We start from the raw sequence: 25,994 nt of genomic DNA on the forward strand, positions 1-25,994 counted from the left end.
AGCAGAAAAATCAAGTAATTTGTGAGTTAGAGATATTTTCAGTTTTGTTTTGTTGTTTTGTGTTTTTCAGGTCTTATATCACCAAGTGATCAATAGTTGTTGATTGACTGATTATAAAAACCACATGTTGGAAAATACCTACATGGTACTTTCATAACTAGTTGCAAGGAGAATGAACGAATCTGTCTTAGGTCAGGCTTCCTGGAAAGACTCTGAGATGGGAATGTGGATGCAGGGAGTTTGTTGAATTGCACATTCAGAACAAAACCTGTAAGAGAATAAGAAAGCAGAACTGGGCAGAGGAAGCAGTTGTACTGTGATGTGTTTACAACAAAGACCTTAGCTGATCTTATTGGGGGAGGGAGGAATTCTGAATCTGAGATGATCCTTCAGAGTGGTCCTGTATTGAGGGCAGAAGACCAGGTATTTGTATTCCCTCATTGACCAGTCACTGGATTCAATGACTGGGAAGGGTCTGAGACCCAGGGTGAGGTATCCCTTCAGCCAAGGGCAAGTCCTTGCAAGGGACTCAGCTGTGGGTTGTCAGGAGCCGATAGCTCTGGGCAGCTGGAGAATGAGTGCTTCAGTCCTGAAGGGGGGACGTAGGTAGTGAACCACAGCACCTGCTCAGAAGCCAGAGAAGTTTTATCATGTCCTACAGCTTCCTCTGTGTCTTGTAAATACATTCAGTCCAGTTCATACAGGAAAACAGGAAAGGTATGTTTTCAGTATATAAATGACTTTCAGCATGACTGTAACAATAAAATCTATTTTCCACTTAGCAATACATCCAGCTAAGCATGTTTTTCAAATAGAATTTGTGAGTCTGGAGCCAGAGAGCATGAGTGTAAGCTTTGTCCCCTATCTTCTGTTTCCAGATCAACAGTGGATATGATCGCTCCACTTTTGTTTATGGGCCATTACCACTTGGAGGAGTAGAATTTTTTTATGCCATCCTCTACCCTACTTTCTACTAGGTCAAGAATTAACCACAAGGCAATTTTATGAAAAGGAAAACTCATGGGACCAGGATTCAGGGAACCTCCCTCTTTCTCTCTCTCCTTCTCTCTCCCTCTCATTTCCTAGGAATAACCATACCTGCCCCATTGTATAGATCAAAAGTAGTGTACATGAAAATAGTGTGGTAAGAATTACAATACATCTGTAAGCTCTTTTTTTTAATTGAAGTATAGTTGATGTACAATGTTTCAGGTGTATAGCAAAGTGATTCAGATATATATATATATTCTTTTTCAGATTCTTTTTCATTGTAGGTTATTACAAGATTTTGAATATAATTCCTTGTGCTACACAATCGGTGCTTTATCTATTTTATATATAGTAATGTGCATCTGTTAATCCCAAATTCCCAATTTATACCTCCCTCCGCCTTTCCCCTTTGGTAACTATGAGTTTGTTTTCTATGCCTGTGAGTCTATAAGCTCTTATCATTAACAGGCACCTGCCCACTTTAAAATTACTCATACAAATCATCATGCAGTAAGAACCAATCCAATCATCATACAGTTTATGTTTTGGGACATAAAGAGAGGAAGAGCCAGCCCCCTTCAATATTCAAACTCCATTCCATTGGCTGATTCACTCACACATTCAACAAATGCTCATTGAGCATCAACTATGGGCTAAACACTAGATGCACAGTGAACAAGCCTGTAGGAGGCAACATGGCTGAAAGTGAACACTGTGGACCTAGGAGGAAGAGTAGCCCAGCTTTCAGTTCCAGCTTAGGTGGCTATCACCTTCACCTCTCTGAGTCTTGGTGTTTCTTTGCCCATGAAAAGGGATAGAACCATAAGGGATTGTTGTAAATAAGTGCTGGTAGAGTTACGAACAAGACACCATGGAAACCCATAGGTGGGTGATCTAACCCAGCCTCAGAATAGCAGGGAAAAACGCTTTGGTGAGGGTAACATCCAAACAGAGACCCTAAGAATAAGCAGGAATCAGTCAAGTGTGGGAAGAAAAGACAGACAGTCCAAAAGGTCAGCAGTTGCAAAGCCCTGGAGGGAAGAAAGCACTGGGGAGACTGCAAACATTGTTTTATAGGAAGTATGGCACCCATAGAGAAGAAGGGGAGGAAGACAGCCCCGTGTGCTGTGCCAGCAAGGCTGGCTGCTATCCAGAGAGCAGAGAGAACAACTGATGGGCAGAAAGCAAGGAGTCATGGGATCCTATTTGTATTTTTTTAAGTGATCGCTCTGACTACAATGGAGAAGGGAGAGGACAGTCCCTCATGCAGGAACATTAAAGCAGAGACTGAGTGAGTTAGAGATAATGGTGTGTAACCCACTGTGGTGTTAATGGTGTATAATGGTGTATAGTGGTGTATAATGGTGTATAATGGATAGATGAGGGAGAAGGCGGGCAGTGGAACAGACAGGATTTAATCACATTCCCTGAGCTCTTGTAACACCCATGTTCCAAGCTATGCACCTTATATACGTCAACTCACTGAATCGTACAAGGACTCTATGGGGAAAATACTCTTGTTATTCCTGTTATAGTCTTGAAGCACCACAGTGTTCAAAAAGGTTAATCAAGTAGCCCAAGTCACTCATGAGAGCCTGTATTTGAACCCAAGTCTATTTTGCTCATACACTGTATGTGCCTCCTCCACACCATACTGCTGCATAGATTGGTGTGCAGATCAGGACAAAGGTCTTATGTAGAGAGATGAAAGCTGGCATCATTACCACACAGATGATCATTAAAGCCATGAGAACAGGAGGAACTGATTAGCAATATTTACAGGCATTGAGTATTCCCTATGTTCCAGGATATTTTCTAAAAGCTTATCATTATTTAATCCTTACAGCAACCTTATAAGAGAGTGTGTTAGTTTCCTAGGGCTTCATTAACAAAGTTCCACAAACTGAGTGGCTTAAACAACAGAAATTTATCATCTCACAGTTCTGGAGGCCAGAAGTGTGACACCAAGGTATTGGCAGGATTGGTTCTTTCAGAGAGTTGTGAGAAACAAACTGTTCCATGCCTCTCTCCCAGCTTCTGGTGTTTTGCTGGCAACGTTTGGCATTCTTCAGCTTGTAGTTACATCACCCCAATCTCTGCCTTCATCTTCACAGGGTGTTTTACCTGTGTGTGTGTGTCTTTCTCTGTGTCCAAATTTCCCCTTTTTATAAGGACACCTAACATACTGGACTAAGGCCCCCCCTAATCACCTCATCTTAACTTGATCATCTGTCTGCAAAGACCCTATTTCCAAATGAGATCACATTCATAGGGTACTGAGAGTTAGGACTTTAATGTCTTGGGGGGGAGGGGGACACAATTCAACCCATAACGGGTAGATATTTTACATCTGTTTTACAGATGAGGAACCTGAGGCACAGGGAGATAAGTAACTTGCCTGAAGTCAACAGCTAATGCACTGGAGAGTGTATGAAGTATGGGAAAAAGGGACTAAGACAGACCCCAGTGGAACACTTAAAACATCCAAGAGACAGACATGAGACCCCACTTCTGTGACCACAGTAGATGGACCAGAAATGGGTGCCTGATCCAAAGAAAACCTATCTACAGGCTTGTCGCTGCTGGCCTGCAAGGTGACATGGTGTAAAAGTGCTGCTCACACTGAAGAGTGATTGATTAAGCCAACCAAGCTCTCCCTCCGGAAGCAAAACACAAAGAGACAGAGCAAGAGCAGTTAATGGTGGGAGCAGAAATGGGAGGTATAGAAAAGCCAGGAAGTGCTAGAAAACATAAAGAAGAGGAAGCCCAGAATAAGCAGAAGCAGATGCTAAAGGTGGAGAGAAGAGTGGAGAGCTGACAATGGTATCAGCAGAAGCAGTAGAAGCAGAGGGAGGGAGAAGTTGAATCGTCACGGCATCCAAGGACACCAGCATTCATGGGATGGATAAGAGAATCCAGCCATGGCAGCTGCACGGTACCCTGAAACTGGCACTCTAGTTCCTGGACTAACAACTTGTTCCAGTTTATGGGATGTGTGACTGATCTTCATTGGGTTCTGACTGTGAGGCCAAGATTCCCACCCACAATTATACCCACACTTATCCTTACACAAATCTCTCATTTCAATTTTGTGTCTGATAACCTTAAAATAATCTAACTCAAGCACCCAGAGAGGCAGGAGAAAAAAAGAGTTGAATGTCACAGTATGGGAGTTAATGGAAGAGAATGTTTCAAGAAGGAAATGGTCAATTGTATCAAATGTTACAGAAAGATCAAGTAAAACAAGCACTTTAAAAGGAACAGAGATTTGCTAACAAAAATGTGAGAGCTGGGTAAGTGGAGACAGAAGCCAGGTTGCCATGGATGATGGCATGAATGGGAGGTAAGACCAGAAAGACAGCAATACAAACCACACTTTCAAGTGGTTCTACTGTGAAGAGAGAGAAAAATAAGGCTCTAAGTTGTGGAGTAGAAGGAGTGATATTTTTTAAGATAAAAGAGATCTGAACATATTTAAAGGCTGATGGAAATAAGCCACTAATGAAGGCAAGGTTGAAGACAGCTGAGAGAAGAAAACAACTAATGACTAAGATGCTGAAGATGCAAGAGGCCAGGTAGACGGAATAATCCAAGACAGGAGGAGAGAAGGAGGCAAGAAAGGGCGGACACACGTATGAGGCTATGTTAGGATCAGGTATTAAAGGTGTTTCCTGTAATGGCTTCTATTTTCTGGGTGAAATAGACAATGAGATTATCTGCTGACAGTGAAGAAGGAAAAGACAAGGTAAGAGCCTCGAGGGAATGGAGAATATTTGCAACAGTCATTTTGGAGAATGGCAGTGAGATCTAACCAGGAAAACGGTGAAGGATTACCAACTAGTACAAAGGGCTCAAGTGAAATCAAAGGCCATGGATTTGGCGTACCACTTAGCTGTGCTTTCATGTGGTTTCCTCCAGTCTCATTCAGTGGGGCAGGAAAAGCAGCAAAAACATTGGTAGTTGGGATTAATTCCAAGTTGAGGACAGAAGGGCAAGGGAACAAGAAGTTTAAGGTGTTAGGAAGAGAATGACTGAGGAAATATGTCGGCTGGCTCCAGAGGGAGTGAAGACTAGCAAGTCTAGTAGGGAGAAAATATGAGGACCAAGGGATCTCAAAGAACAGTTATTTGGGAGTAAGAGATAGAGTTCTGGGATAATAAGAGGCTATGGAGAATTTAAGATTTCAGAGGTGGAGAAGTTCTAGGTGATTAGAAGATCCTGAATTTGGCCATGTGTAATAGATGTGTGTTGTCTGTTCGTCCAGCTTCTCTTTCTTTTGGGAACTTTCCCTCTGTTACTACATGTGGTTCTGGTTGAACAGATTATTCTGGAGCCTCACCCCATCCCACCCTCACTGCAGGGGTTGGCATGGGATGCAAGCCAGTGAGTACATCCTTCTGGCTAGAGTGATTGGCTCAGGGGTATGTGACCAAGAAGAGATGATCAAACTATTCTGAGATTTCTTCCATGAATGTTAGAAGCAGAGAATCTCTCTTTCTCAGCTCAGTTCCTCACTTGTAAAGACTTTGTAACTGCTTATGACCATCTTTCTTGGCAACATAGAGAAACCATCTCCAGAAGGAGCAAGTGAGTCCAATATACAAAGACCAGCAAATCAAGCAGAGACAAAGATGAATAAAAGCAAAAAAGATCCAGAAAACAACGTTGAATCCCTGGATCTAGCCACGCTGAAGTTAGTCTACCCCTGAATCTTTCAACTGAGCATCCCAAAATCTCTTTGCTTAAGGTAGCCTACATTGGATTACTAGAAACTACAGTCTAGGAGTTAAGTGGCTGAAACAAAAGGAGGCAAAGGTATGAGAGCTGAAAGAACAAGAAACTAAAGATAAAATGTTGCATGGGTTTGCCTTATAGGCATGAAAGTCACCTAAGATGAAGGCAGTACTTGACGAGAGTGGAGAAGACACCTATGGACCATTTCAATGGTCTTACATAGACAGGATGTTAGTGAATTAACTGCAGTAAGGACCGGAAGAAAGTTATATATTAGTTAGCGAGAGCCTCGAAAGAATGATGGTTCTTACACAAAGGTGAAGGAATAGCAGCATGGAAGCTGCAGAGGGGAAAGAGAAGCTTACAGACCCCACTTGCTGAGAAGAAGCTAAGTGGGGTGTGCAATAAAGTGGGTAAGATCGCTACTGTGTAAAGTGGGCAGAGCCCTCCCAGTCAAAGGTAATTGTGAAATGCTTCCCCAGTGAAAATTAGACTTCATTTTCTAAGTCCTAATTGTTACAATATCAATAATAAAGACATTCTTTAACAACTTTCAGCCCACAACCCCTTGACCTTGAATCACTCGCTGTTCATCTATAAGGTAAAGTAAAACTGGAAATTTAGACGGATGAAGTTAAAATTTTTTTCCTAATTGAGATATTCTACACATACATTCAAATGTCTCAGACAATGATCAGAATAACAACCTCAGCAGCAATTATTACTCAAGTGATTTGGTAGAAGAGTTAATGTTAAATATTTTAAAACTCTATTTAGAAAATCACATCACACTAATGCATTTTATTGGACAACATGAAATATACATGGATATTATAGAAGAACAAAATCTAACACAAAAATGTGAAGCTGGCCTGCCACCTCTGGAATGAAGGCCACAGAGGGAAAGCCGACAACCAACTGGCACTTCAACAAGAAGGGAAACGGCTTTATTAAAGGATTCTCAATTTGTCCAAATGACAAATAGTTAATGCACATATGGACATATATACATAGACAGAATTTATTTTTCTTATCCCATATAGTCTTTCCACCAGAAATTCCTAAGGATTATATTCAAACACTTTAAATATTTCTATACGTATTAAAGATGATTGTATCTATGCTTGAGTTATATTTTGGAAATATTATATAAATGCATATTTAGATAAATGGAATGTAATTTTGTGTAGTAAGGAGAAAGTACAGGACTAACCATTTTTAGTATGGACCATTTTTAATCTCTTATATGAATCTGGAAATACAATTAATGATAAGTCAAAATGGAAAAATAATATTATGACAGTGTATGTTTTTAAAGTGATGTTAAAAAGCATCTTTGAAGAGTGTCAAAAATAAATTTACAAAGAAAATAAATGAAGTTCATCAAAGACTGTATTTGGAAAATGAAAACAGAGAGAATGCACAAAAACAATCTCCCCCACCCCTGGGCCCGCCCGCCCACCCCGACCCCATCAACGACGGTTTTCTGTGGCCTGGACGGAGCAGAGTCACTCAGCAGTTCTATCCCCCCGAGACCCAAAGAGCGAAGTCGCCTTCTCCACTCCAGGTGAATGTGGGTCCGGAGCAGCAGCCACTGCATCTTTGGAGCATGTGGAGGGATCTTCAGAGACCACAGACCTTCCCTTGGGAGAATACGTGGCTACCTCCCCTACTGTTGCAGACCTCGTTCATGTCCTAAGTCAGGGCTGTGCAGTAGCAAAATGCACACGACAGAGAAAGCCAGGCAGAGACGACCCATCCCCCAGCGGAGACCCTTGGTCACTCTCCCTCTAACGTCAGCTGTCATCCAAACTGTGTCAAACTCACCTCCTTTCTTCTAGAGTTTTCATTTTCTCTTAATGCTTGGGTGTAATCTATTTTTTCCTTCTCCTTTAATTAGACACTAATGCTCTTTTAAGGGACTATAAAATTTTTTTCTTATGGCATCAATAGAAATAAGACAATCACCCAAAAGAGAAACAGGTTTTTCTTGGGAAGTTAAGAATATGGTTTCCTGAAAAATATTTGTGAAGTAGAAATTTAAAAGGAAGACAGAAAATGATAGAAATTCACTATAAAATCTCGATCCTGAAAAAGTATCCCTGCTGTCGGGATATTTGATATATTGGTGAATAAACTGTGTACGATTTCTTCATCTTACCAGTACTGCATGTTAAAGCTTTCATTTTTAAAGTACTGAGCTCGGCTCTGTTCAAACATTAACGATTACCACCAAATACGATCTGGTAGCAACACTTATTTAAAAGAGGACCATTTTACAGGACCTCAGATCTATGTATGTTTCTTCCACATAACTAGGTGTATGGCTTTTTAAAGAAATCATGTGGGTTACACTCATAAATCTCAGTCACTTTTGGACTTCAATCCTTGATTGTACAGATGTTTTCCTTGCTTTGTGATGAAGGCAATTTCCACCAGAATCGCAGGAATTCAGGAGAAACAGTAGGACTGTGAAACAACAGAGAAGGTGCAGTCTTTGCTACTGAGCCGACCTGGTGTTCATTCTGGTTCTGTCACTAACTAACTGCAATCATAGGTAGGTAACCAAGATCACCTCTCAAGCCCCAGAGAGGCTGTAAAGTAAAAACAGTAAAGTTTCTCCACATTATTATTATGAGAATTAAACTGGGTAGTAGAACTCCTGACTCACAATAGAAACCCCATAATTGTTAATTCCCTACCGTCATTTCGCATTCTAGATACACAATCTAGTGAAATTCATCTGGGTCCCAAAGTGCTAGCAAATAAAATAATAGATGTTTTTAGTGCCAAACATCTACCTAAGGCTGGCACCTTTGAGATCCTTTTTTGCCCATGATCGATTCTTGCTCTATCATCAGAGTATACGATATTCACACACTGATCAAACTTCAAAGGTTTGGGGAATTTGTGAAATTGAGAACTCTGTCCTATCTCTCATCTCCCCCTCCCTCAAGAGATATAGTGTTCAATGAAGAAGTTGTAAGTGGCCCTGTGGGTGTCCATCTTGCCTTGTGGTCACATCTTTGAGGCAGGCACAGGTGACAAAGTGATGCTGGTGTGAATGGATCAGTCTTTCAAGACATTTGAAGATTTCATAGTCAGGAAGAGTGAGACTGGTCATGTTCAAGTCCAGCATCTGAGAAACCACCTCCCTGAAGTCCACCAGCTGCAATGTCAAACAGAACCACAATGATTGAGAGAACAAAATGTATCGACACTGCTAGACCAAATGCAACCCAAACATCTGTGGAAAACCCAGGTTTGCATGAGCTAGGCAAATTACTTACTCTCATTACTCTCTGATTAATTCTCTCATTTATGGAAAAAGGAGGAGAAGGAGAAGAGGAAGAGGAAGAGGAAGAAGAAGAAGAAGGAGGAGGAGGAGGAGGAGAAGAAGAAGAAGAAGGAAAAGAAGAAGAAGAAGAGGAAGAAGGAGGAGGATGGGGGAGGGGGAGGGGAGGGGGAGGAGGAGAAGGAGAAGAGGAAGAAGAAGGAGAAGAAGAGGAAGAAGAAGGAGGAGAAGAAGAAGGCTAGCCTGCTAAATTACCTCTAAAGTCCTTTCAGACACCAACCTTCAGCAATTTCATAACCACTTTTCTGATGAGCCAATTAATATGGTATCGGCTACCAAATCAAGAAGCCCAGTTCAGCAACTATGAATGAGATTCTGGCCTTGGTAAGATTTCATTTTCCCACTTCCAGGGTGAATGACTAACCACACCTTTTTCCCAGGGCTGTTCTGAAATTTGGATCAAATGAAACGATGACTGTGTATGTGCTCTGCCTGCTAGGAAATGCTCTACAGTTGTTGGTGTGGTTGTGCCTCTTGTGTTATAAGCATTTATGCACTGGGCTGTTAACTGGGCAATGAACCTCTTAAACGAAAGGAAGATGTGACAGGGTGAGAGAGTGGCATGGACATATATACACTACCAAACGTAAAATAGATAGCTAGTGGGAAGCAGCCGCATAGCACAGGGAGATCAGCTCGGTGCTTTGTGACCACCTAGAGGGGTGGGACAGAGAGGGTGGGAGGGAGACACAAGAGGGAGGGGATATGGTGATATATGTATATGTATAGCTGATTCACTTGGTTATAAAGCAGAAACTAACACACCATTGTAAAGCAATTATACTCCAATAAAGATGTTTAAAATAAATAAATAAAAAAAATTTAAAAATAACAACAACAACAACAAAAAAAACCGAAAGGAAGAACAAATGGCAAAAAAAAAAAGTATGAGCTGACGAAAACGGAGGACTTCTAAGTGTTGATCAAATCACATCACACAGATTGCCACCTCACAACCCACAACACTGGACTCTCTGGGACAATTATTTGTCCATCACAAAAGGAAAAATGAGAGTTGTGGAGCTAGAGAAAATGGACAAAATGTGCCTTATACCCCTTCAAATTCTCATTGACTGGTTGCTGTGATTCTAGGCGAAAGCAGAAGCAGATCAGCTAGAGGTGGCCGGACAACCCCTCTCCAGAAGTACCTTCCATTTTACAAAAGGTGTGATCCAATCCGAAGGCAGATGTTTCCTCCGGGAGAAGTGCCTTCCAAACATCCTCACCGTGTGCTCATTCACATACCAGCATCCTTCCTATGCTGAATCCAACTCGGGAAACAGAACACTCTTTCCAGCCTAGTCTCCCTGATGAAAAAGTTTTCCCCAAACTTTTCCACCCTTTTGAATACGGCCAATGCTCTTAACTGATGAGAGGTTTCCTCTGAGACCACTCACTCTTAGAGTTTGGCCTTCCTCAACTCGGCCTGACACATGAGCCAAAGCAGAGGCAGCCAAAGAGAAAAAATATCCTCGGATCAGAGTCTACTCTGTGCCCTTCTGAGCTGCAGAAAGAGACTGAGATAAAAGCCAAAAGCAGGGGTCAGGCTGCCCAGGACATGTTTTTTTATGCCTGACCTCCTGATGGGCTCACCAGATAAAACTCCTCCTTGCAACCAGCGGGCGCATGAGTTCTGTTTTATGGTTTACATCTGGGCTTGGTCGGCCATCAGGTCTGGGTGCCACTGTTTGAGAATTGGGATTGTTTCCTGCAATTGATCTCTGCTGGAGATAAAATTTCCCTCCTGAGGCTGCGGCCCTGGATAACGTTAGAAGATCTGGGATAACGCAAACTTCAGAGGCAATCAGCAAATATAATAAAAACCTCTTCACAACCAGAACCTGGCTTTTCACAGGCTTTCCATGGCTTTGATAAGAATGTCTTTTTCTTTGCTACAGTTCGTGCCATGAAAATGTGAATTGTTTTTCTTAGTGGAGTAAATCACAATGGTACTTTTAATGCCAAAAAGACGGTAGAAGACAGACAGATACATTGGAATGATATAGAAAGCTTGATAAATTGGTTATGAAGAAATGTATGAATAATTATCAAGCTTTTGAATTGCCCCATCTTTCCTAAATAAGAAGGTTTCACTGCCAGATTTCTACCCACCTGCTTTTCTCTCTTTTCTACTTCTTCCAGAGATTGTTTTAATGTCTTCATTTCACTGGTTACCCCTTCTAGCATGTTCCTGGCCCTCTCTTTACTCTCCTTAGCCCCATGCTCTGTAGTCTCCAATTCTTATTTGACAGACAGTAGCTTTTTCTCAGCTTTCTCCTTCATCTTTTCCAGTTTGTCTCTGGATTTATTTAGGTCTTCAATGGCTTTGGTCTGTTCCAAAGTTTTATTCTAAGCAGTCAAAGAGAATGCTGATAATTTCTTCTGCATTTATTTAGGAAAACTGTATAAACAAGACAAATCAGAAGTCAGTGGGGACTTCCTGGTGGCACAGTGGCTGCGAGTCCGCCTGCCAACGTAGGGGACACGGGTTAGATCCCTGATCCGGGAAGATTCCACATGCCGCAGAGCAACTGGGCTCGTGTGCCACAGCTACTGAGCCTGCACTCTAGAGCCCTCGAGCCACAACTACTCAAGCCTGCACACCTAGAGCCCGTGCTCTGCAACAAGAGAGGCCACCGCAGTGAGAGGCCCGCCCACGCGCTGCAGAGAAGAGTGGCCCCCGCTCGCCGCAACTAGAGAAAGCCCGCGTGCAGCAACGAAGACCCAACACAGCCAAAAATAATAAAATAAATAATAAAATTTTTTTTAAGTCAATGAAATTCATTTAACAACTCTTTTCATGAATAAAGAATGGAATCCAACCCAGTTATACAGACTCTGCTAAGCATATAGCCTGGAGGAACATGTCTTAAAGCAGTTATAATTTATGAGCAAATATTAGAGTATCATTATGTGGAAGATTGATGAGATGAAATGGTAGACAGCATGATTCAGGGGTTAAATATTAAAACAAAGTCTGTGGTACTCACACATAGACTCTACCGAGCTCCACAGGTAAAGCAACTTGCACTTTTTACCCCTGCCAAAGGGTCATCCCTGGTATAAAAACATTAGAAAAAGCAAAATGTCTCCCCTTTTGGTGATTTACCACAAGGAAGCCCCACTTAAAATCTCCTTGGCAAGTCATCAGTGCTGTGAGGGAAATTAGCAGTTTTTCTGGAAAAATGTCTTCTGACTTTACCAATGAGTATGGGAACTGGGAGGTAACCACAGCATCCACTGCAGGCAGGAGGGAAGGGTGGTACCTCTCTCTCAGAAGCTATCCCAGGATCTTAAAGCCAAAACAGAGCATCCTCAAGTATGAGGCACATTTTCTTTATTAGTTTAGTATTTAAAATTATACCAGATCTGCCGACAAAAAGAATTTAAGTCAAAGGAATGAAGCTCTGATACATACTAGAGCATGGATGAACTGTGAAGACATCAGTATAAGTGAAATAAGCCAGACACAAAAAGACAAATATTGTATAATTCCACTTCTGTGAGTTACCTGGCATAGGCTAATTCATAGAGCTAGAATGTGGAATAGAAGTTACCAGGAGCGGGCTTCCCTGGTGGCGCAGTGGTTGAGAATCTGCCTGCCAGTGCAGGGGACATGGGTTTGAGCCCTGGTCTGGGAAGATCCCACATGCTGCGGAACAACTAGGCCTGTGAGCCACAATTACTGAGCCTGCGCATCTGGAGCCTGTGCTCCGCAACAAGAGAGGCCATGATAGTGAGAGGCCCGCGCACCGCGATGAAGAGTGGCCCCCGCTTGCCACAACTAGAGAAAGCCCTCGCACAGAAACGAAGATCCAACACAGCCATAAATAAATAAATAAATAATAAAAATAAAATTAAAAAAAAAAAAAAAGAGAAGTTACCAGGAGCTGAGGGAATGGGGAGCTCTTGTTTAATGGGCACAGAGTTTCAGTTTAAGATGATGACAAAGTTCTGGAAATGGATAGCGGTGATGGTTGCACACCTGTGTGAATGTACTTAATGTCACTGAATTGTACATGTAAAAATGGTTAAAAATGGTAAAATTTTATGTTCTGTATATTTTACCACAGTTTTTTAAAAAAAGAATTTGAGGTAGTTTTGCATAATTAGACACAAAATTTTTTAACTGACCATTCAAAATAAATATGAATGAGTTTCCACTTATCCACTGGATGACCATAACCAAAAAGATAGGCAGTAACAAGTGTTGGTGAAGAAGTGGGGAAATTGGAACCCTCCTATACTGCTGGCGAGAATGCAAAATGGTGTAACTGCTGTGAATAACAGTTGGCCAGTTTTCAAATTGTAAACATAGAGTTGACTTATGACCCAGCAATTCCACTCCAAGGTGCATATATCCAAGAGAACTAAAAACTTACGTCCACACAAAACCTTCACAAGCATGTTCGTAGCAGCACTATTCATAATCACCAAAAAGTGAAAACAGCCTAAATATCCATCAATGGACGAGTAGATTAAAAAGCTGTACTATATCCATGCAGTAGAGTATGACTCAGCAATAAAAAGGAACGTAGTACTGATACATGTTACAACATGGATGAACCTTGAAAACATTGCGTTAGGGGAAGTAACGCAGTCACAAAAGACCACTTATTATATGATTCCATTTATATGAGAGATCCAGAAAAGGCCAGGGGCTGGTGGGAGTAGAAAATGAGGAGTAACTGTTCCCCATTTCTTTTTCAGGTAATGAAAATGTTCTGAAATTAGATAGCAGTGATGTTTATAAAACTCTGTGAATATACTAAAAACTACTGAATTGTACACTTTTAAAAGGGTAAGTTTTATGATATGTGACTTATATCTTGATAAAGCTGTTATTGGAAAGTACATTTACAAAGAAGCCTTTAAATGCATCAAAAGAAATTACTTTGAAATGAAGAAGTACACGTGGGATGGACAAAGCGCAAATACCAGCAGAGCTCTGAATTTAGTTCTGAGCCTCCTAACAGTTCAGACAAGGCCTACAGGCATACTCTCAAAGAAAAAGCATAAATTTGTGTTTTAATTTTGTTGAAAATCATTTAAAAGTTACATCTGAAAGTAATAAAAAGATACCAAATAATGAGTGTTTGCTGATTTCTCCCTTCCCCTTTCATTTTATCCCTTCTTTCCTAAGAAGGAAAGATGCTTTCTTGCTGCATCTACTCCCATCCTGTTGTTCCCAGGGCAAATCTGAGTAATGGGGAGAGTGTTGGGGAAGAAGAAAGCCTGAGAGACTAAATTGATCTACCCGATAAAAAGCTGAGAGAGGAGTGGGAAGAAAGAGTCTCTGTTAACTAGGCTGCAGGAAGTGTTTCTGGAAGAAACTTGGGATGATGGAAGAGGGACTTGTGAGGAGATATAGGTGTCATGCAGCAAGGAAACAAGAGAGAGAGAAAACAATGGAAAAGAGGCTTTAAAATACTGCTACTCTTGATGAATGAAATCCTCCTTTGTTTTTCTTTTTTCCTTTTTTTTTGAGTAACAATAATAAAGCAACATTATCATTTAGTTGCTGGACTGCTGATTATTTATTGATGAAGGATTCTGAGATTGTTGCAGTTTACCCAGACTACATTTGGAGGCTACTGTCAGAGATTAAAATCTTGACCGAGTCTCGGGGTTAGAGCTCATCTTCATGGAGACTGAGTTCCAGAATTATGGCGTAAGGAGCACAAGCTGACCTGACCTAAACTCTGAAGGGTCCTCCAACACTTCTGGAAAGTCAGAGGAATGGTAGAAGCTATTCTAAGATTGGAATTATGACATGATATGGAGGAAAGGTGCCTGTTTGGGATATGGATGTCCAGATGGAAAATCAGATTTATACTGTCTGGGTAATGTCACTAAACTGAGAAAGCTTAAGTCAAATACCTAAACTGGAAACTTGTTTTTACCTACTATCACACACACAGATTCTTAAGAAATTAAATTCCTTTCCAGGCAGAGAGGAAGTCAATGGCAGACACTCTTGGACAAGTTCAAAACTTTTGAACTGGCTCCATGCAGGAGAGAGGAAATCTCTTGGGAAACTGACAGCTGCTTGCAATCCAGAAGGTGTAAGAACAACTGCTGTAGCTTGGGAAATATGCAGGAAATAAAATGCCAGCAACAGCTGGGGGAAGGGATTCTGAGTCAGCTTTTTAGTAAATGAACCAGCACCAGTAGGGCAAGCACCTGAGACAAGGAAATGGTGCCCACGAAGTGCAGGTCTACAGGGGCCGACCTTGGAGATCATTCATGGATTCCAAGTTATCAAAACCCATATTTGAACGTGGACTGTATATTAGTACGAGTATATTAGAATATTATCTCAGTGTAGATTCCTGAGTGTAACGACTGCACTGTGGTCACACAGAAGAATTCTCTTGTTCTTAAGATATACCTGGTAAGTATTTAGGGATGAAGTGTCATGATGTCTGCAACTTACTCTCAAATGGTTCCTCTCTCTGTCTCTCTGTATCTCTCTGTCTCTCTCTGTCTCTCTCATTAAGCAAAATATAACAATCAGTAAAATGTTAACAATCTACATGAAAAGTAAAAGAATGTCTGTTATGCTATTCTTGAAACTATTCTATAGATTTGAAATTTTTCAAAATAAAAAATTGAGAAGGGAGCTTTCCCATGAGTGATTGATACACGTATAATGCATCCTATCAGTAAAAAATTCTGAATATATATGTACATTTATTTATAAATTATATGAACAAGTACTCTAAATAATATATTGTGTAGATTTTCAAATATTTTACAAATAGGGGACATTAGATGGGCGAAATCAATATCAATTTTAAAACAAGGTTATCTCCCTTTAAAACATAAAGATTCCGGGCTTCCCTGGTGGCGCAGTGGTTGAGAATATGCCTGCCAATGCAGGGGACACGGGTTCGAGCCCTGGTCTGGGAAGATCCCACATGCCGCGGAGCAACTGGGCCCGTGAGCCACAACTACTGAGCCGGCGCGTCTGGAGCCTGTGCTCCGCAACAAGAAAGGCCGCGATAGTGAGAGGCCCGCGCACCGCTATGAAGAGTGGCCCCCGCTTGCTGCAACTAGAGAAAAGCCCTAGCACATAAACAAAGACCCAACACAGCCAAAAATAAATAAATAAATAATTAAAAAAAAAAAAACCATAAAGATTCCCTTCACATGCCAACTATCTCAGTGCTTCAGAGAAAACATGGGGCAAAGCAAGAAGTTCCTGGGATTGCTATGTTGCATTAAAAACCTTGTATTAACAGAAGAGGAGATACATTCAGCCTTTCTACTCAGATTAGAAAAACATTTACAGTGGGCCATGTACCAAAGGAGATGGAACACAGCTTGGAGAGTTAGAAGCACATAAATCAAGTCCTAATGAGAAAAATTTATAGCCAAGAATTTCTCAAAAATATGAGACTTTATCACAATCTTAAGGGCTGCCTGAATTCTTGTTGTCAGGGAGAAAGTAATGGACTCCAAGCCAAGCCACCAGGACCGAACTGGGAGCCAGCAGTAGGAAGTAGGCCTCAGCCTCCTAAGTCAAATCCAGCAAACGAGATTGCTGGGAGGATGGGGGGTCGGGGGGTGGGGAAAGGGGGCCAAGGCAAATGGGTTTCTTAATCCAACTAAGGGAGCTTATCAGATCCAGTCCAGAGTTCAGTGAGAGACTGTGCCCACAATTTTTTCCCAGTGGGACAGAGATGGTCATAAACAAGGCTGATGTGCCACCCAGACCCCAGCGAGGATGGACCAGCTTCCGAGTCTGCTTCACTTCCGGTGAATACCATATCTGGCATCTGCCTCCTTGAGGGAAGGCATTTCAAATCTGGTGAACAATTCTCTCGTGTTATAAGGGCCAAAGACCCTGAAAGAGAAGGTGATTAAACGTAAAATCGGACCTGTTGAATCTGCCAGAGGATATAAATTCTCCACCTGGAGGGTTTTTAGGAGATCGCACTGAAAATAGGACCCTGCGGGAGCCAGGCACTGCAAGAGGGCTCTCTAAAGGGGGTGGGACAGCAGAGGGGGAGGGTCGCCCAATGATGCTGTGCCCCTCCGCAAAGAACCACAGAGATTTCACTGGAAATGGAGGGAACCACAGCAGAAATCAAAGGGAGATGCTCCGCTCTGCAACCCGAGCACAGCCCAAACCCCTCCGCAGCACCTAGGCGGTTCTTTCTCACATCTTTGCGTGATGTACACATTCAAAGTGGGGCGAGTTCAGGGCAATTCAAGGTCAGTGGATCTACATAATCAGAGCTGAGTTCAAGATGGTAGGTTCGGGGAAAACAATATAAAGAAAGGCTGCACTGGCTAGATTGGAGAAAGTTCTGGAGTGTGGGAGGAGCATGGGAAGCAGCTATCTTATGTGGGAGATTATCAAGAAAGTTAGAAAGCAGAAGAGAGCTTTGCTGGTGGCTGAAGAATGTTATCCTCTTTGGGTGTTTCCTTGAGAGACTACAAGGAAGACAATCATGGCTTTCCACTAGTTTTTGGTTGTCTGACTACCAATTTTTGGCCACAGCTCCCTACTAAGATTGAGTCACATGGTACAGGCTGAAAGCTCACCACCAAATACCTATTCTTCCTTTTTTTATTACTTCCCAGAATAAAGACCCATTTCTTAGGCTGACTTCATCTAAGTGAGCCCCAGGGACTAAGTTCCAGCCAACGAAGACTAGGAAGTGTTGTATTGTTCCTGGAAGGTGGCATGCAGGATGTCCTTGACCTTTCCTTCTGCCTGGTGCCTGGAATGAGGCCAGAGCCCCAGCAGCTAGCTTGCACTAAGAGGTGGCACTGAGGAGGAAAGTTATTGCTGGATGGTGAAGCAGAAAGAGAGAACAAGCCAGGATCAGTGATGAACACGAAGCTATCCTACTAAACACGGAATGACTATGTCCATGCTTCTTTGCAGTGAGAAAGACGTAAACATCTTTCCTGACCAAGCCACTGTTGTTGTGCGTTGCAATCTACTCAGCTGAAACTATTCATAACCCGTGCCGGCTACAAAGCAACTGGCGTTGCATGAGTTCCACAAAGAACTGGAGTTCGGCCACGTGACTTCAGTGCCTGCATTTGCACTTGTGCATAAGGCTATGCTTCTGCCGGTTAGTAACATCACTTTAATTATCCTATAGGTTAATGAAGAAAGAGCAAAGGTAGAGTTAATACATAAATAATGTATTCATGCCAATTGGAGGCCAAACTATGTCATGGTGTATGTACAAGCAAATTAACTGCAGCAGCAATATAAAGCACATGGTAGAATAATCAATCACTCCATCCTTAGATGACATAAACGGTAGGCGTGCCAAAATAAAAGGAGCCCATACCACAAGCAGTCAGTACTGCACATTCTTACTAATGGTGATTTTAGGGAACTAAAGTCTAGCATACTGAATTAATATTGCTAATTTTTAAATTCTATTTTTATACTTTGTTTTTATTTCTAAATTGGTTTGGATTTTATAATGGTAAAAATGTAATGAGATTAAGAAATTTCTAGGGACTTCCCTGGGGGTCCAGTGGTTAAGAATCCACCTTCCAATGCAGGGGACATGGGTTCAATTCCTGGTCAGGGAACTAAGATCCCACATGCCACAGGGCAACTAAGCCCGCAGGCCACAACGACTGAGCCTGCGCACCCTAGAGCACGCACGCCCCTACTAGAGAGCCCACGTGCTGAACTACTGAGCTCGTGCACTCTACAGCCCGCATGCCACAGCTAGAGAGAAGCCTGCACACCACAACGAAGATCCCGTGTGCTGCAACTAAGACCCAACACAGCCAAATAAATAAATAAATATTTTTTTAAAAAGAAATTTCTATATAGTGTTGTTTGTACATATATAAGCAATACTATAATAAAATTATTTTGATTCAACACAGGGAGGGGAAATCTATGCAAGAATATTTTTCTTTCAAAAAGGCATTTCTACAATATTTACGTTTGCCTGCCAAATTAAAATTTAACAGGTCATCTGGAAAGGTCTGCTTCTTCCTGGTTTAGAATTCAGGAGGAAATTTAATACATGGGTCTTAAAGAGGAAGACTTAGGTAACCTAGGGGTCAAGGTCTTCAACCATGTTTTGCAACAGTCATAGAAATGCATACAAAAACTTGAACTCAAATGTTCAAGACAGCCTTATTCATCATAGACCAAAACAAAAATGGAAACAATCCAAATGTCCATCAAATACTGAATAAACAAAATGTGGTAAATCTATACAATGGAATATTATTTAACCATTAAAAAACTGTAATGGTTAACTTTATGTATCAATTTGGCTGGGCCACAATGCTCAGATACTTGGTCAAACATTATCATGAATTTTCCGAGGGTGTTTTGGCATAAGATTAACATTGTCCTTCCATAATGTGGGTAGATTTCATCCGATCAGCTGAAGGCCTGAATAGAACAGAAGACTGACTTCCCCTGAGCAAGAGACAACTCTGCCAGCAGGCAGCCTTTGGACTTGAACAGCGACACTGGCTCTTCCTGGGTTTCCAGTCTGCTGGCCCATCCTGCAGATTCTGAATTTGCCAGCTTCCATACTCATGTGGGTCAATTCCTTAAAATAAATCTGTGTGTGTGTGTGTGTGTGTGTGTGTGTGTGTGTGTGTGTGTGCATCCAATTAGTTCTGCTTCTCTGGAGAACTCTGACTAACACAGGAGTGAAGGACTGATCACAATACGGGTGAAACTTGAAAACATAGTAAATGAAAGAAGCCATGGGCAAAAGGCCACATATTGTATGACTCCACTTATATGAAGTGTCCAGAATGGGCAAATCCATAGAAACAGAAAGTAGATTACTGGTTTACAGAGTTTGGGGAAAGGATGAATATGGAGGGTTTTTGTTTTCGGTTTTTTTTGGAGGTGAGGGAATGATGGACATGTTCCAGAATTAGGGAGTGGTGATAGCTGCACAACCTTGTCAATATACTAAAAACTACTGAATTTTGTACTTTAAAAGAGTGAATTTTGGGAGTTCCCTGGTGGCCTCATGGTTAGGATTCCGGGCTTTCACTGCCATGGCTTGGGTTCAATCCCTGGTTGTGGAACTGAGATCCTGCAAGCCACGCAGCACAGCCAAAAAAAAAGTGAATTTTATAGCATGTGAATTATATCTCAGTTTTTTAAACAAAACACATAGAAATGTGTCCAAATTATTACTTTGTATCAACCCTCTCTAAATGGTGAAATTAATGCCTAATTTAGTAAGAGTGCCCCCCCCCACCCCACAAAAGACATGTCCACCCAGAACCTCAGAATGTAGTCTTATTTGCAATTTGCAGGCGTAATTAAGATAAGAAGCTTGGGGCTTCCCTGGTGGTGCAGTGGTTAAGAATCTTCCTGCCAATGCAGGCGACATGGGTTAGAGCCCTGGTCCAGGAAGATCCCACATGCCGCGGAGCAACTAAGCCCATAAGCCACAACTACTGAGCCTGCGCTCTAGAGCCCGCGAGCCACAGCTACTGAGCCCGCGAGCCACAACTACTGAAGCCCGCGTGCCTAGAGCCCGTACTCCACAGCAAGAGAAGCCACCACAATGAGAAGCCCGCACACCGCAACCAAGAATAGCTCCCGCTCGCCGCAACTAGAGAAAGCCCGCACACAGCAACAAAGACCCAACGCAGCCAAAAGTAAATAAATTAATTAAATAAATTAAAAAAAAAAAAAAAGATAAGAAGCTCAAGGTGAGATCATCCTGGATTAGGGTGGGCCCCAGATCCAATAATGGGTATTCATATAAGACACAGAAAAGGAGAGACATACAGAAGGGAAGGTCACATCAAAATGGAGACAGAGATCAGAATTATGCAGCGGTATGCCAAGGATTGTAGGCAGCAACCGGAAGCCAGGAGAAAGGCATGGAATGGTTCCCCTCAGATGCTCCAAAAAGAACCAACCCTAGCAACACCTTGATTTCAGACTTCTGGACTCCAGAATTGTGAGAGAATAAATTTCTGTTGTATTAAGCCACTCTATTTGTGGTACTTGGTTACAGCAGCCCTAGGAAACTAACACAAGAAGGCCATTTTTGCTAATGTCAGAAATACTGCTTTATGGATAGTAAAATTAACACAGGGACAAGCATAGGTGATGTACAAAGATGGAGAATTGATACCATCAGTCTGTCTTGAATACTAATATGTCTCAAATAAAACAATAAAAAGCTGTTTTGTAGTTGAAATCTTATAAATTCATGAAGTTAGCATTTACTGTATTAGTAAGTTATAGAGATCTCTATTCTCTACTGGCAGGCAGACTTTGCACTCCACTTAAATGTTTAGGGGCCTGAGTGATTGCTGAGTCAGTCAAATCCAGTCTCTTCTATACCTTACCTGTAGAAGTATGTGCATCTCTTTATGCAAAATAAAACAACAAATTAAACACACAAGCCAATTTTATTTACTTTCCTGTCTCTCGTTCCCTTTTCATCCAAGTATTCCAGAAGACTAGGCCGCCGTCTTTGTTTCTACTTCTCTTTCATTTCTCAGCCTACTGAAACTTGGCTTTTTGTCAGAGCCTTCACTCACTACCACCATGATCTGCTATTATACACGCTCAAGCCTTAGATGTCCCAAAGCCAAGTGTAGCAAATAGTCATTCAGTCTTCATCTTACTGCTGCACTTGATGCTGTTGATCACAGCCTTATTCTGGAGTCCCTTTACTCTCCTCATATCTCTGTTTCTTTTTAGTCTCTTTCCTGACAATTTCAATCATCTTCTTGAAATTCTCCAGTGGCTCCCCAGGACCCAGATGAAAAGTCCAAGCATCCTAGCATGACACACGAGGCCCTGTGTGATCTGGCCCTGTCCTCTGCCCAGTTTCTTCTCCCACTGCTCCAACTCGCAGAAATTATCACGGTGTTAGCAGCAGCCAATCAGAGTTTCTATTCACCTGCTTATTGCATTTAATTATCACTCATTTTCATTCTCTTCTCCAGTCTGTCTATATTTCAGTTATTCCCATTCTACCTCCACAATGTTTACATGTCCACATGTCACCTATATGATCCATTTTCTTTTTTAACTTAACCACCTTTTTAACTTAAATTTAATTGTTTTAAAGGGAATTTTATATGATTTCAACAGAATGTGCCACAAATGGGAGATAACAATAAAACAAACACTGTATTAACAATAAAACAAAAAGGTATTAGCAGGTACTATTGCTGGTGCTCAGCACTGAGCATAAGGCTTATTCTTTGTTTAAAACGTAGGCCAGCAAGTGTTCTAGGACATAATAACCTCTAAGATTTTCTCCATCATGGTCAAAGCATTGAAAGGAAAACTAAAGGGAACCCATTTTTTTACTTCAGGATTGAACATTATATAATACCCCATCCTGTATCTCCTAGAAGCATTCTGTATACACCACACTTGAAAATGTTCCTTTACACCAACGATGCTGGAGTTGGAAAGTCTTAAGCCTGCCACTGTGACTAGAACAACGCGTTGCATAATCACATCACCAGAAGAGCAAAACTTAATTATGAGAATCAGGCTTGTTTGTGAAAAGGTTAAGTGGAAAGACCACTTGTAAATAATTAAAATAATCCGGTGGACATGTGATGTAGACCTAAGACCAAAGTCACCGAGACGAAACAGGATGAGACTCTACAGACACAGCCCTCAGTTTCCACCAGCTGCTGGCCTGCTTCTGCTCTCTTCCTGCCTCCGCTCCCTTCCTGCCTCCGCTCCCTTCCTGCCTCCGCTCCCTTCCTGCCTCCGCTCCCTTCCTGCCTCCGCTCTCTTCCTGCTTCCGTTCTCTGCTACACGAAGTGCGGGCTCCTCTCACCCCAACACCACTTCTAGTTCACAGGGTTGTCTTGGCCCAGGCCTCCTAAGGCTACTCTCACTACACTTAGCCGGGGTCATGGCTTAGCGCATCTGCCTGGGAACCTCTGATGGCGAGTCACTGTGTCCCTCACTTGAGCGGGCCACCACCACCTGCTCCCACAGTGTGCTCTCCCGAGCGCATCTTTAGCTACCTTCCGTATCGCCCAAGAGCGCAAATGGAACTTCAGGCTCCGGGGCATGGGTGCGATCTAGGCCCCCTGCGCCTGCACCTCCTGCAGCCCCTGCCAGCCAGGGAGGGAGCAACTGTGCGCTGACATCAGGGATTCTCCCTGACCCACCAGACACACACCCCAAAGGTCAGTCTCAAGGTGTGAGAGGGGTGTCCAGGATACTTACTTCTGATATTTTCTCCCCACCCAGGCACCCTATCAGATGCTTTCCCTAGTTTCCCCCTTCCTTTACATTCAAGTGCGTCCACTCCCCTGGGTGCAGTCTGCCCTCCCCTTCTCTAGGGAAATAAGCCTTTATCTAGTGGCCTCCTCCTGATGCCAAAAGGGCTTCAGGGGGAAAAAAGCTAATGAGTCAGAAGGGAGAATAGAGTGGGAAATATGCCCTAAAATATTGTCCTGCTACACAGATTCAAGTGCTGGCTCCATTCCAGATTCCTTTTCCCAACTGGTCTGTTTCCAGATTCAGAAACATTCCAAAAGTCCATTTCAGAGCCCACGTCTGCCAAGAGCAAGGACATCATTGCTGCCCGCTTTCACGACACGGGTATCTGCCAGGGGTGACGTGTGTACTAGAAGTTATGTGTTATTGCCAGTGGCACACATATGTGATATTTAAATAGTTTTATTAAATCCCAAGTTCTAATTTCGTTCTTCTCTGTATTCATTAGAAGCCGAACACCTCGAATCCAGGAATCACATCACCCCAACCTGTCTGCCCTCTTCACCACTTGGTGTGGCACATCGCACAGCACAACACACACCTGTTGCCCCCTCTTCTCAGCGAACACTTCTGTTCATTTTCTCATTTTCTCTAAGCAAATTCCTATGTGAAAAATCCCTACACGATCCCTAACATTATAGTCACCCACACTTCGAAGAAATGTTTTTATTTTCTGTACATCACATCACCCCTTCTTGACTGACTTTTCACCCAGCAACTATGGCTTCATTTCAAATATTGAAGAGACACAAAATTGATCGACTATGCTGATTTGTGGCATATTTGCATTTTTCTCACCACTCTAGAAAATCAGAGGAAATTTTCAGCTTTTTTTTTTTTCTGGTGTGTCCCTTCTAAGGCTGTCACGCTTTTGCATAAACCTTTATGGAAACACACACAGACAGTGACAAGGAAATGCAGCTGAGCACTTGCCTTAAGCTCACTGGTGTCGGCCAGTTTGGCTTTGAGCTCAGTGTTCAATTCTCGACACACACTCAGCTCCTTCTGCAGCCTCTCCACCTTCTTCTGCAACTTCCTGATGGTGGCCTTGGCCTCGTCCCTCTCCGCAGCCGATGCCGAATGCACCTGTTTCTCCTCCTCCAGCTGGGCTATTTTTTGCCGGAGGCGGTTCATGTGCAGCTCTTTTGCTCTCCAGTCTTTCTTTCTGAGTCTTTAGCTGGTTTGATACAAACAGGGATTTTTTTTTTTAAATAATCATTGAATAGTCAGTAAATATAAATGAATTACTCAGATAATGTTGATCTTTATCTACACTTCAATAAGACTAATTTGTAAACCATCAGATTTCCCTGATTGCATTTTTCTATCCCTATTTTTCCAAGAATTAATTTGGTAGCTGCAAAGTATGAGACAAAAGAGCCACAGAAAATGCACAAAGGAGTAGGCTTTCAATGTCTGATTCCCTCCAACATTATGTGCATCATAATAAAAATGTAAAATTACTTTTAAAACTACTGAAATGGGCTTATCAAGAGCAGAACATAATAAGACAGACAAAATCCTCTCCAACACCCCATGGCAACTATACTTGTACCGGTCTTTTCTGAAAGAAGATAAAGTGTAAATTAGTACCGAAGACCCAGTCTGACTAGTTTCAATCACTTAGAACCAGGTTGAGTGGCACCAAACATGGGAGTTGATATAATTTTAAAGTAAGCTATATGAAGGAGATTTTGAGGAAAGCTTTGTTGGTATATTGAAAATCTTAGAAATAGAAGGGACTTCAAGAAGGCATTACTTCATTAGTGTCTTTACTATATGCCAGACCTTATACCATCCACAAACCAGGCTGAACATGGTCTGCAAATAGCACTTAGCATCGACGGTCAAACTTGATGAAAGAAATTGTAATGGTTTTTAGAAAAAGATTATGGACTCTATGAGGAGAAAAAAATCCTCCTGGGCTTCACATGTCACAATTAGTGAGTAGAATATTAAGTACAGGAACCTCTTTCACCTCTTACAAACACTGGGAATTGGAATCGTGTAGAATTATAGAATGTTAGAGCTAAAGACCATCCCATTTTCCCTAATTATATATTCTGCATTAGTAAAGTGTTTGAAGGTGTGAAGGGCTTACTGAAATGAGGGCCTAAATATCTTGTCTAACAGTGACAGCAATGACCATGTCCACATCCTTTTTTAACAAGGCACTTTTAGTATTTCCCTAACTAAACTCCCTTTCCTGAGCTTCTTCATGTCAAATTTCACTCTACTGCAAATTTACCTTGATAAGTTCTGTGCACTGGTCATTTTAATAATTATATAATACTTAAGAAGGAATAATATTGGATGTTGAGGAAAAATCAATTATCTGAGAACTTCAGAAAGAATTGTAGCTCAGTTTAATGTCTCTGATGGTACTAGGGGTTGTCTGCTTTCTTTTATAAAATATTCCTTAAGATACAGTAAATGGAAAAGAGGTCAAATATGAATAGAGCATCTTCTATGAACCAAGAGTACAAAAATGCTATTTATTAACAACCTCATGAGGTAGGTATCATCCCCATCTTAAATACGAGGAAACACAGACAGAGAAGTATATAATTTGCCCAATGTCACACAGCTTGGTTGAACCAAATTGAGAACCCAGATGTGACTCATTAAGCAGCCTATACACGATAATTCTACCATAGAATTTTCTCCTAA

At 41.8% G+C, this 25,994-nt stretch overlaps 1 protein-coding gene across 1 annotated transcript in view; it reads right to left on the reverse strand.

The window, feature by feature from the left end:
• Window positions 1-6,470: 6,470 nt before the first annotated feature.
• CCDC170 (coiled-coil domain containing 170) overlaps window positions 6,471-25,994 on the reverse strand; it is a 96,724-nt gene continuing 77,200 nt past the window's right edge. Inside the window, 5 exon segments of the mRNA XM_082475051.1 lie at window positions 6,471-8,893; window positions 11,192-11,320; window positions 11,324-11,428; window positions 24,258-24,470; window positions 24,472-24,501. Coding sequence (XP_082331177.1) covers window positions 8,693-8,893; window positions 11,192-11,320; window positions 11,324-11,428; window positions 24,258-24,470; window positions 24,472-24,501 — 678 coding nt within the window. The 3' untranslated portion in view covers window positions 6,471-8,692.

The sequence above is a fragment of the Balaenoptera physalus genome (genome assembly GCF_965194825.1).
Source record: "Balaenoptera physalus genome assembly, chromosome: 9".
In the NCBI taxonomy this organism is placed as follows: Eukaryota; Metazoa; Chordata; class Mammalia; order Artiodactyla; family Balaenopteridae; genus Balaenoptera; species Balaenoptera physalus.